Source organism: Strix uralensis, chromosome 4, assembly GCF_047716275.1.
Source record: "Strix uralensis isolate ZFMK-TIS-50842 chromosome 4, bStrUra1, whole genome shotgun sequence".
NCBI lineage: Eukaryota > Metazoa > Chordata > Aves > Strigiformes > Strigidae > Strix > Strix uralensis.
The window spans coordinates 95564247-95575913 of NC_133975.1; the positions used below are offsets into that span (position 1 = coordinate 95564247).

The 11667-nt window shown below is 54.2% G+C and overlaps 1 protein-coding gene across 1 annotated transcript; it reads left to right on the forward strand.

Annotated features, from left to right (window-relative positions):
• The first annotated feature begins 6736 nt into the window (after window positions 1-6736).
• ZFP36L1 (ZFP36 ring finger protein like 1) lies at window positions 6737-10367 on the forward strand. Its single transcript, XM_074868066.1, has 2 exons — window positions 6737-6974; window positions 7836-10367. The coding sequence occupies exons 1-2, from the start codon at window positions 6918-6920 to the stop codon at window positions 8784-8786; spliced, it is 1008 nt and encodes a 335-aa protein (XP_074724167.1). The 5' UTR covers window positions 6737-6917; the 3' UTR covers window positions 8787-10367.
• Window positions 10368-11667: the final 1300 nt, after the last annotated feature.

An 11667-nucleotide genomic window follows, 5' to 3' on the forward strand; every position in this document is an offset into this window, starting at 1 on the left:
CTTGTCCCATCCTCATCGACGTCCTTCGCTACTGGCCTGACAAAGGCGGCAGTGGGAGAGGCTCCCTGGAAATGCCCTCCCAGATTTGGACCTGACCAAACCCCTCTGTCCTCCGTGCATGGGAATCTGCAAAGCCTCCCCTCCGTGTCCTCCCCGCGCAGCTCCTACGGGCGTGGAGTGCTCCAGCCATGCCCAGCTGGCAGAGATGAAAGCATGTTCCCCGCTGTGGTCTGAATGAGGCAACGGTCTTGTGGGAAAAGATATAATAGTGGAACTGAAGTCTGTATCATAATGTATTCAGAGCAGGCAGAGGGAAAAAAAAAAAAAGAAAGGAGACTTGACCTTGGCTTCCTGCCTGGTGCTAAAAGTGTGTTTTGATGGAATGGGATAGGCAGGAAAGCAAGCTGCCTTCCTGATGCAAATATCTCATGGAGTTGTAAGATGTGTGGAGTGCAACCCGTGTGTTTGGAAACAAGGTTATGACAAGTTCCACTGTGAAGGGCCAAAATGGTATTTTTCAAAGGGTTATAGCTGGTCCTATTGGAGGTGAGCTGCCACCAGCACAGCAAGCAGCACCTTTTGACACCAGCATTGCATGTCAGACAAATGTCATGAGGCTCCCAAGTAGTTTTAAAATTTCTCCTTAAGAAAAAAAAAAAAAAAAAAAGGTGAAAGCATTTAGTCCTAGCACATTCTTTTGGAGGGAAAAATCATGGAAACATTCCACCGGTTGACGTCTGCTGAATAAATCAGGAGCCAGAGCTGCTCTGGCTGGAAATGGGCAGAGGCCAACAGAAATCGCTGTGCTGGGTTATCTATCACCCTGCTGTGCATATAGGCTTGGGAGCATGGAAGCAGGATTTGAAAAAAATGTGTAAATCATGCTGGTTTCTGAGATCTGTGCCTTTCCATGTCCCCGATCACTTCTGTTTCATGTGCTAACCACCCAATCGATACAAGGGCAATTGCTGTTTCGATGTGCAGCAGGTGTCACTTGCTTTTTCTTCTGGAAACTGCCAACAGCCTCTTTAAAGCTTCTGGCACTTCCCTTAATCTGAACAACAATTTGTTTAGGGGAGAGATATTTGACTTCTCTCTGCACTGGCAGACACAGAGCTCTGTGCAGACTAGGCCAGGTTAAAGGCACCTATTTGAAGCTGTGGCCTTGCTGTACACCATAATCAGCTCCTGAGTTTGGGCCGAGCAGGGATGCTGGGGACCCTGGGACTGCCACGTGCCCAGCTGTGACCTGGAGGAAAGAGGGTGCTAGCACCTGGCTGCGCAGGGTGTTCCACACGGGTGGGGTCCCCACAGGGAGGGGGACAGGGTGCTGCTCCGAGGACCCACAGCGGGATGGCACACCAGTCTCCCCAACAGCTGCTTCACGGCTCTCCTGGGCCAGTGGTGCGAAACATCTCTTGCTCCATCCCTCACCTTGATGTAGCCAGGCTGGGGCACTTTCTCGGCTCCCATTACTGCACCAGCAGCATGGAAATCCCTTCTCCAGCTTCACGCAGTTGTGGCTTGCTCAGGGAGGAGAGATCAGATGAGACTTGCTCCTTGCCCTAAAGGGTTTGCAACTTCACTGAGAATGGGTGAACCCTGATAAGGAGAGGGAGGCAGGAGGCGGCGGGTGCTGGCAGCGAGTAGGCAGCAGGGAGGTCTGCGGCGCTGCGGGACGGGGCTGCTGGGCTTTCCAGCCCTGTGCCCCACGTCCAGACAGGATGTGCAGACCCCGAGTGGACTGGTGAGTGCCCTGCCAGGGAGCCGGGGTGCAGTGACAGCCCCGCACCCAGGCCAGGGCAGCAGGTCCTCTTCAGGCACCTTTGCTTTCCACAACCATGCAGCAGCCGGTCCTGGTGATGCTCTTTCTTCCAGCCCCTCAAACCTCTTATTTTCCACATGGGTTTGTGTCTTGTCCCTGCTCCCACCCCCAGCACAGGCTGCATGTGTCTGGGTGCAGCTGGACGGAACCCCAGGACATGGCTGGTCCAGCCGTCTAAGCAGTCATGACATACAACTGAACACTAGCATGGGCTTGCTGTCCTGCTATGTGGAAACATATTAATTGCATTAGTATTTCCACTGGAAATTATAACTTAGATCCATTAAGTTCAGCCAGTTTCCTTACCCTGCATCTGCTAAAAGGACACCTCTGCTTTTTCCACTGCAGTACCTTATCAGTGCCACCAGTGCTAAATTTGTGGCAGGCTAGTCACAGCCACATGACACTTTCAGAAGAGGCCACACACTACCTCCACCTTCTGTCTCCCCCTCCCCCAGAGGTAGCCCAGCATCTGAGCTTCTGAGACACAGAAAACCCTCTTTATGAACAAGCAGATCAGATCCCAAACCCCATTACTAATTAGTAAAGATGTCCGGTAATTTAGATCGCCTTGGATGGTCTTTAGGTTGTTCACAGGTGTAAAGTCAGGAGGATTAAGGGCTTATAATATTTGTCTGGCACCGTTGCTACAATTCCAGCAAAAACAATGGAGCTAGCTTCTTGGGTTTCCTGCCGCCACAAAGTACACACATGCACACACTCTCTATTTTATGAATGTTTACATACCCGAACTGCCAGGAATCTCACTCCCGTTGCTTCCCACCAACTTAACACACTTTCCTGTATCACTGCGAATTTGTTTTCTCACCGAGCAGCCGGTAATACCCCTTTCACTTGGGAGCAGGAGGAGGCCGGGCTTCCTTGGGTGCCAGAAAAGCCTGGCAGAGGGCACACCTACAAGCTGTGGCTTCCATCCCGAGCCATTCACACCTCCCAGTGGCTATCCAGAGATGTTCCATGGAAGGAGGGCAAGACCAAAATAAAAAGAAGCATTAAAAAGTTAGGGACAGGCGGGGAATGGCCACACTGACATCCGCCTACTCCCCCTAAAGGCCACAGCAGCGTCCAAGTAGGTGCCTGGAACGGAGGAAACATTGACACCCGCTTGCGGAGACCAGCAGAAAGGCACTTCCACACCTCCACCTCCCGGGGCACAGCCAACAAAAACAGCACCGGACCCAAAAGATATGAATAGAATAGCGACTGTAGAAAGCTTTGACTCATTTTACACCCCCAGCAGAAATAAAGGCAGGAGGTTTGTCCTTCCTCCGTCCCCAGCCTCTGTACATGGGACCACCGCTGCCGAAAAGACACGTCTATCTACCTGAAGATTCCCATGGGAGTGAGGGAGCAAAATGCCTAACTCATCTGAAACTCACAGGGGAAAACCTTGCTTGTGATGAAAGCACTTCCCTTTCCTAGCTTGAAACTTTGGGAACTGGGTGGTAGGAGAGGGAACAAACCAAACCACCACCACCCCGCCTTGTTTTCAACAATTCAGACTTTTTTGCACTCGTGTTCTTGCTCGGTAACTCCAACTGACGCAAGCAGACCTGCAGGCTTCCTATTGTTGAACGGCTCCAGGTGAAGATAAGTGGAGGTGTCTTAAGATAGCAATCTTCTTCTGTTGCTATGGGAGCTGTAACATCACTAAATGTATTTGTGGCAAAGCTGGCACTTGTATTCGCTTTATACTCAGTGCTCAAAGTAACCTCTCATTACCCAGACGGGGAGTTAAACCGGGTAAGGAGTGCAGCTGCCCGTGAGACTGTTCTCCAGCCTTTAGCAGAAGCCAGCATGTGAAACCGTGCTCAGCAGCTCAGGGACCAGATAGTGCTGATTCATACTTTCCAGTGCTGACCTCCTCCTGCCTGGCCCAAACAATCTGACATTGCACAGCTAATCCCAAGTTTGTGAGGTGACCCTCCAAGCCCATCAGGGTTAGATAGAGTATAAAGCATAAAAGTAGACCCTAACTATGTAAAAATAACCGAACTGGGTCAGATCAAATGTCTGTTGTGGCCTTCCTCTTACCTCCAAGCGCAGTCAATGCTTAGGGGGAAAAACAGGGGGAATGGGAGAGTGATACTTTTGCTGTGCATTGTCCAGCAGCGTGCCACGGAGGTCTGCCTTTGCCTTTAGTAAACCTCCAGGGACTTTTCCTCCATAAATTTGTCAAATTGCTTTTTTGACCCCATTTATACTTTTGACCTCCACAGCATCATGTGCCAACGAGCCCACAGTTTTATACACACACATGATTGAAAAAAGTACTCCTTTACACCTCCTGCCTTTATCATTTCATTCACTGTTTCTTCCCTGTTTTCTGGCCATTCTGGCCCATTTCAGTGCTCATTCAGGAACGTGGTTCTTAATTCCACCATTAAATGTGTTCACAGGTCTGCCAAAGAATCTTATCCCTCTGTATTTTTGAGACAAGTTTAGCATCTGCTTGCATCGGAACCAGGGAACAAGAATGCTCCAGAAGCTGCTCCTGCGCCGAGGACGGATTTGGCAAAGGCTCGGGAAGTCCTGGACATTTATGCCTGCTTCCTGGGCCCAGCTGTAGCATCCCAACTAGAATGTGCTGGGCCTGGACGGATTGACCCATATGAGAAGGCTAGCGAGCATGGCACTGCATTCATCCACTTTTTCAGTAATCTTCTTTAATAATTGACTTCCCATTATTCATTTACCTATCTTTATTCATTTGCATCTATCAAAGTTCTGGCAGAGCTGTAGCGGGAGGTGCAAGGCTCCCATTTTTTCATTCCTCCGCTTGGTGTGAATTCATGCCCACACAAATTCCCACTCTGGCCCGGAGGGCTCTGACTTTTAGCCACGAGGTGGGGTGAGCAGCTAAATTCCTGATCTGAGCATGTGCACAGCCAATGCAAAGCAGACCACCATGGAGTCGGGGTTTGCCAAGCTAAATGGCTGGAAAAAAATTCCTTCTCGGCTTCAGCTTTCGCTGCTTGACCCATGGAAATGTGCAACCTTAAACCTCAAGTTTCCAAAACAAATGCGCACGGGGCAAGCGAATAATGCAAAAAGCAGCGGGGGTAGGCAGCCGTGCTGGTGGCGGGGCTGCTGGCCCTCGGCTCCCTGCTCTCCCGCACCGAGCCCTCTGCTCAGCCTCGCGCCGTGACTGGCTGCCGAGAGGAACCGGGGCGAAAGCCGGGCTGGGAGCGACTCAGTAGTGAAATAGTTATCTCGGCTGGCTTTCTCGGTAACTCTTGGAAAGTCCCCGAAATGACGTTTCTAACCTAACAATTAAAATGGGTTTAATTATAGAGAGGCTCAGAGCCCTGGGAACAAGCACCATCTACAGAATGAGTAAACAACTGCAGAAAATAATAGGCTGGTCTCTCCCCTGGTTACTCCTCACTCTGGCTAAGGCAAGGAAAAAAAAAGAAACTAGAAAGAGAAGGAAATTCGAGGAACCTGATTGCTCTCCTTAAGTAAATAATAATATAAAAAAAAGAAATCTGCAATAGCCAGAGCCCGTGGGCGTTTCTCAGTTGGTTATTTTGGCCGTTCTTGAAGACCGAAGGAGGGGGGAAAAGATCAGCTGCCAGCTCCAAGTCCAGATCCTGCGACTGTAAAGCAAACAGAAGAGGAAGTGGATCATTTGTTTAAAGTTTTCGGTGCGATGGCCGCTCGAGTCGGTGTTGTGCTGCCCAAGGCAGGCGTTTCTTTTCTCCCAGCCAAGCCGGAGCACAGGGCAGGAGGAAGAGTCCGTGGTGCCGGGGCAGGGCCCTCCTCACCCGCCTGCGCGGGGCAGAGGCCCACATGCTGCCGCTCGGCCTGAGATGGAACACCCACCAAAGCGATAGTCAGGGTGAGCCTTGCCTCAGCTGGGGCTAAAGGTTTAGGGACAGCAGATTTCACGCTGAGGCACCCCAGTATCGACAAACCTTCAAGAGTTTTGTTTGGTTTTTTTTTAAACACGGAAACTGCCGCCGTTCTCCCCCCTCCTCCCTGCCATATCAATATCAGTATGAATCATAGTTTTGCCTACTAAAATCTGGAACAGATTACTTGCTCAGAGACGTTATTTTTTTTTTTCAGTTTTACAATTTTGAGTTCTGGGCACTGGAAGAGGGCGACACAGGGAGAAAAGGCAGAGTTTATCAAACACCCTTTTAAAGGGCAAACCCATATTTTAACAATTTAAAGTGCTTGGGAGCCATTTCCCCTAGCAGAGCCTGCCAGGTTTCAATAAAAATTAGGAAAACAGGAGGCGGGGGGGGGGGGGGGGCGGCCGATGTTAACGCACACAAAGACGGTCAGCTCGCCAAAACGCGAGGGCGAGCGGCCGCGCCGAAAACGGACCCAAACCAACTCTGAATCCAAGCGGCCAGACCCGCGCCGGCCGCGGCTGGGGACCGGCCCCGCGCGTCGGGGAAGGCGGCGGCGGGGCCGCTCGGGGCTTCTCCCTCCGGGGGGGCCGCACCGCCCCCCGCCCCCCCCCGCGTCCCGGGGAGCCGCGAGGCCGCGCGGGGGGTGCTGCTCCGGCTCCGCCCGCGCGCGCGGCCCCCGCGCCGGGCCCCGCGCTACGCGCGCGCACAGCGCCGCGCAGGCCCGCGCGCCAGCCCGCACAACCGCCTGCGCCAGCGCGGGGGAGGGCGGCCAACACCCCCCACCGCCCGACGCCGCCTTTTTTTTTTTCCCCCCCCTCCGCTTTCTTTTTTTTTTTTTTTTTTTTTTTTCTCCTTCCCTCCCCGCCCCCCCCTCCCCTTCTTCCTCCCGAAAGTTTTTCTGGGCCCGCCTGCCCGCCCGGGTGATTCAGTCGCGGTGTCAATCACCCTGTCCTCCTCCTTCCCCTCCCCTTCCTCCCGCCGCCGGCTCCTCCTCCCGGGGTAAGTCCGAAACTTTATAAGTTGAGCTTTCCCCGAGCCCGCTGGAAGCGGCGAGCGGGCGCGGCGGCCGGGCGGGCTGGTGGCGGCATCAGCAGCAGCGGCGGGGGGCGGCTGCGCGCCGGGGCGCTGGAGGCTGTGCCTTACCCACGCCGTGACTCCTCGTGTCTGTGTGCCGCGGCCCCACCCGCTTCCCCCCTCGCTCGCCGAAGATGTCCACAGCCCTGGTGTCGCCCACCATCTTCGACCTGAGCGAAGTTTTATGCAAGGTAAGGGCGCCGTCGGGAGCTGCTCCTCCGGCTTCGGGGCTCTGGAGCTTGAGTTTCTTTTTCGGGTTCGCTTTTTTTTTTTCCTCTTTTCCCCCCGTTTTCTGCTCGGGAGTAAGTTTGGCGCCGGCGCCGGAGGGCGCAGGGCGGGGGCCGAGCGCGGCCGCCCCGTCGCGGGGCGCGGGGTCTCCGGTCACCGCCGCCCGCGCTTTCCCGCCTGGGCCGCCGCGGAGGGCGGGGGGCACCACCCCGCGCTGCCGGCGGGCTGAGCCGCGGCGCCGGGCGGGGGGGGCCGGCTCCTTCCCCTGCCCCCGGGGCTGCCGCGCTGCAACACGCCCGGGCGCGGCGCGGCGGGCGGCGGCGGCGCTGCCGCGGGGCCGGGCGGGGGCTCCCTCCCCGCGGGCCCCGGCCGCCCCTCGCCCAGCCCCGCCGGAGGGGGCGGCGGGGGCTGGGCGGGAGCCGCTGCCGGCGGGGGGGCGCGGTGGGGCCGGCGCTGCGCGCAGCCGTTCCCGCCCGCCGCCGTTCCCCGGGGGGCTTTCCCAGAAGGGAGCTCCGGCCCCTGAGTTGGTTTGGATGCAGCCGGCGGCTCCCCCGCGTCTGGCGCTCGGCTCGCTGCGCTGCTTCCCTCCGCGGGGGGACGGGGGGGTGGCGGCGGCGGAGGGGGCTGAAGCAGAGGGTGCCGTGGAGGGAGGGGGCCCGTCGGGGTAGGGCGGCCGCCGCTCCCCGGGCCGCCCTGCTCGCTGCCCGGCGGCGGGGGCCGGGAGCCGGCGGGGCGCCGAGCCGTGCCGCGGGGTGCTGCCGGGGCTGCGCGGGGGGGGCCGGAGGAGGCGGTGGCAGTGACCGGCCCTTGTTTTCTCCCCGCAGAGCAACAAGATGTTGAACTACAACCCCTCGGGTGTCGGCGGGTGTCTGCTGGACAGGAAGGCGGTGGGCACCCCGGCCGGCGGGGGTTTCCCTAGGAGGCACTCTGTCACCCTGCCCAACTCCAAGTTCCACCAGAACCAGCTCCTCAGCAGCCTGAAAGGGGAGCCGGCTCCCATGCTGGGCCCCCGGGAAAGCCGCTTCCGGGACCGCTCCTTCTCCGAGGGCGGCGAGCGCCTGCTGCAGCAGAAGCAGCCCGGGGGACAGGTCAACTCCAGCCGCTACAAGACGGAGCTGTGCCGCCCCTTCGAGGAGAACGGCGCCTGCAAGTACGGCGACAAGTGCCAGTTCGCCCACGGCATCCACGAGCTGCGGAGCCTCACCCGCCACCCCAAGTACAAGACCGAGCTCTGCCGCACTTTCCACACCATTGGCTTCTGCCCCTACGGGCCGCGCTGCCACTTCATCCACAACGCGGAGGAGCGTCGCGCCGTGGCGGGGAGCCGGGAGCCCCCCGTCACTGACAGACCCCGCCTGCAGCACAGCTTCAGCTTCGCCGGTTTCCCCAGCACTGCTGCCAGCGGGCTGCTGGACAGCCCCACTTCCATCACCCCGCCGCCCATGCTGAGCGCCGATGACCTGCTGGGCTCCCCCACCTTGCCTGACTGCGCCAGCAACCCCTTCACCTTTTCCAGCCAGGAGCTGGTCAGTCTTTTTGCTCCCAGCATGGGGGTGCAGGTGCCCAGCGGGAGCTCCCCCACCACCTTTTTGTTCAGGCCCATGTCCGAGTCCCCCAACATGTTTGACTCGCCGCCCAGTCCTCAGGACTCCCTCTCTGACCAGGAGGGCTATCTGAGCAGCTCCAGCAGCAGCCACAGCGGCTCAGATTCCCCTATCCTGGACACCTCAAGACGTCTTCCCATCTTCAGCAGACTCTCCATCTCCGATGACTAATCTGGGTTTCCTCTTGCCCCCCCCCCCCTCCCCCACCTCTATTACCATGTTAAGCTGAACTCCCCCCACCCTCTCCCCAGTAGTCTGAGCTGGATGTTAACATGTCCACCTGCCTGCTGTAGACCCACTGGCTTAAACCACAAGTGCCAAATTACGATGAAAAGCAATAACGTTTACAAAATTAGTGCCTTTAACACTTTCACTGTGACTGTATTACCTCTCCAGCTGCAGAGGGCACCAGCAGCTCTGTGCACTTCCAGATGTGCAGGAAATGTCCGGATCCAGCTCCCTCCACTGGCCATGTACTGCATCGCCCTCTCCCAGTCCCTTCCCGACTGGCCAGTTTCCGCTAGGCTGCAGGCATGTGGGCAGGCGTTAACATCCAGTCCTCTTCCCCCTCCTCCCCTTAAAGACTAATCTTGCCTGGATCCGCTCAGGTCTGCAGGAAGAAAAGCTGAGAACGGACAAAGATTGTAACATGAGTGGGACTTCGACTGGGAGGAAGAAAACAAAACAAGAAAACAAAAACCAGATGGACTAGGAGAGACTTGATTTTGGTGCTAAAAGTTCCCCGTGTATTCATGTGACATCTTAAACAAATAAAGAAATAGAGGGGGTGGGGCTGATGGAAGTCATTCCACACACACAAGTTCGTGTAAACAAAGTTCCAGTAGACATAGCTTTAATGGTTTTGCTCTAGAGTACTTTAGACCTATCTTAGAGCACTCACGCCAAGCTTTTTATTATTTTTTTCTGGGTTTTTAATTTTGTATAACTTTTCAGAAATTGGAGAGCAAATTTTGCTTGTCACTGCACAACAATATAAGAAAGCTTATTTAACTTATCAAAACGTATTTATTGCCGAAACCTATGCTTTTTTGTTAATTTTGTTCATATTTATCGGGATGATGAATCCATAGAATATATTCTTTTATGTTTAAATTATGATCTTCCATATTAATCTTAAGATTGTGAAGTGTCTTTTTTCCTTTTTTCCCCACAGTTTAATATATTATACTACAATGACATTTTTTGTAACTTTACACTTTTTTGGTTATTTTATTTTAAAAAATGAAAAATTAATTTAAAAAAATGCAAAAACTGTGTTTGGATTATTTATTTTAGAATTCCCCCCCTTTTTTTTTGTGTTGGACTGCAAATTGAGTTAATGTGCTTCTTTGCCTTTCTTCTTACCCTCTTCCCCTCCCCTGGGTCTTGCTTACCTGGGCTTTAGAATGTACATACCTGAGCTCTGTTGCGAGACAGCATGGAAGGAAGATCTTTCTTCCTCCTTTTGTGTAGATTCTTAAAGGAGAAAAGCCTTGGGCTCAAAGTGCCTATCTGAAGACATTCCAAATACAGTTTGTCTTTGCGTTTCTGTATTCCAAGTTTGGAGTTTTCCTTGCCGAGGTGAATGGGACTGGCACAAAGAGAACGATGAATGTAATTTTTTTTTTTTCCCCTGTTACTGTTCACTACATTGCTTTTTCTTCCTCTTTGTGTGAGTTTATTTAAAAGAGAATCTCTTTTGTAACGACTGTTTGCAGTTTAAATCAATAAACCCCAAGTTTTTTCAAGAAACTGACAGTGGAGATGGTTTTACTTATAAAAATCCAGGGGCTGGTTTTAGACAACCACTCAAATGCAGATACTTTCCTCCTCTTGACCCTTGAGATGCCTGCCCACTGTGTGCTCAGGCATCCCTCTGTCATTCCCTGCTGATTCATCAGGTCAGCCCTGCAAGTGCGTGGGTGCACAGATCAATGGCACCAAATAACCTGATGTGACCTACCCTGGTGGCCTCTAACTCTCTGTTTCTTACGGAGTCCTCCTCCCATCTTGAGTCACTCGGTCTGTTCCTGCAAACTTCTTTCTGATCGGTGTAGCTTAAACCTTAGATTGGCTTTTGTTGCTTGTGGGCCCTGTGTTCCTGGGGCCTGGAATGGAGAGCCTGTACATGTGTTGAGTGAGGCTAAAGTGGGATGGATTACAGGTGGGTGGTTACAGATTTCCCAAATCTCAGGCCTGGCTTGTTAGTGGTACGGGTCTGCTTTGGCAGAGCAGCTGTTTGGTGTTGTTGCATGGGAGAGGAACATGAACCCCAGCAAAGTGTGTGCACACAGATCACCCTGCTGTCGCATTCAAGCCCTCGTACCCCTTGAAGCATCAGTCAGCAATCCCAGAAACCTCTGAAGCCAGTAGCTTTGTTTAGGGATACTTCTTTGCCAGTGCTGCTCGTGGTGTAAGTCTTGTGTTTTCACCTTTGAGCTCTGCTCTGGAGTAAGCTTGATGCTCTTCTTCATCTGAAACAGTTCCAGCTCTCTTCCAAATCAGGGGTGGAATATTGCTGCCGAACCACCAATCCTCCAACTGTCTTGACATGCCTCAGTGTTCAGGAGAGACATTTCCTAATTCATGTTGGAAAAGTTCCTGCCAAACTAAAGCTGCAGGATACCTCAAGGCTTACCTTCCCTGCTGCTGGCTTTCTTGTGTGGTCTGGCAATAAAGGTGAGCTAGGTGGAGGAAAGATGGTGGAAGGAGAGTGTGGCTGGTAGAAGCTGGTTCCCATGAAGAGTGCAAAAGCTGTATGGGGAGTTTGCTCAGTAGTTGCTGACGTAACTAGCACGTGGTGCAGTCTGCATGCTGATCCGTGAGAGAAGAGCCTCGGGCACAGCCTGGGTACTGCTCAATGGCCTTCAGATACCTTCTGCTAACCACAGCCTTGTCCCTGGGCACAAAGGCAATGGGGGCCACATGAGAGACGGGCTTCTGCCTGGAAGACCCGTGCCCGGCTGCAGTAGGCACCCAGGTCTGCCTCCTTCCCTGCTGCTGGAAGCTGAGCTGTTGGCCCCTGAAGAGGGAGGCATATCTGATCTGGAGA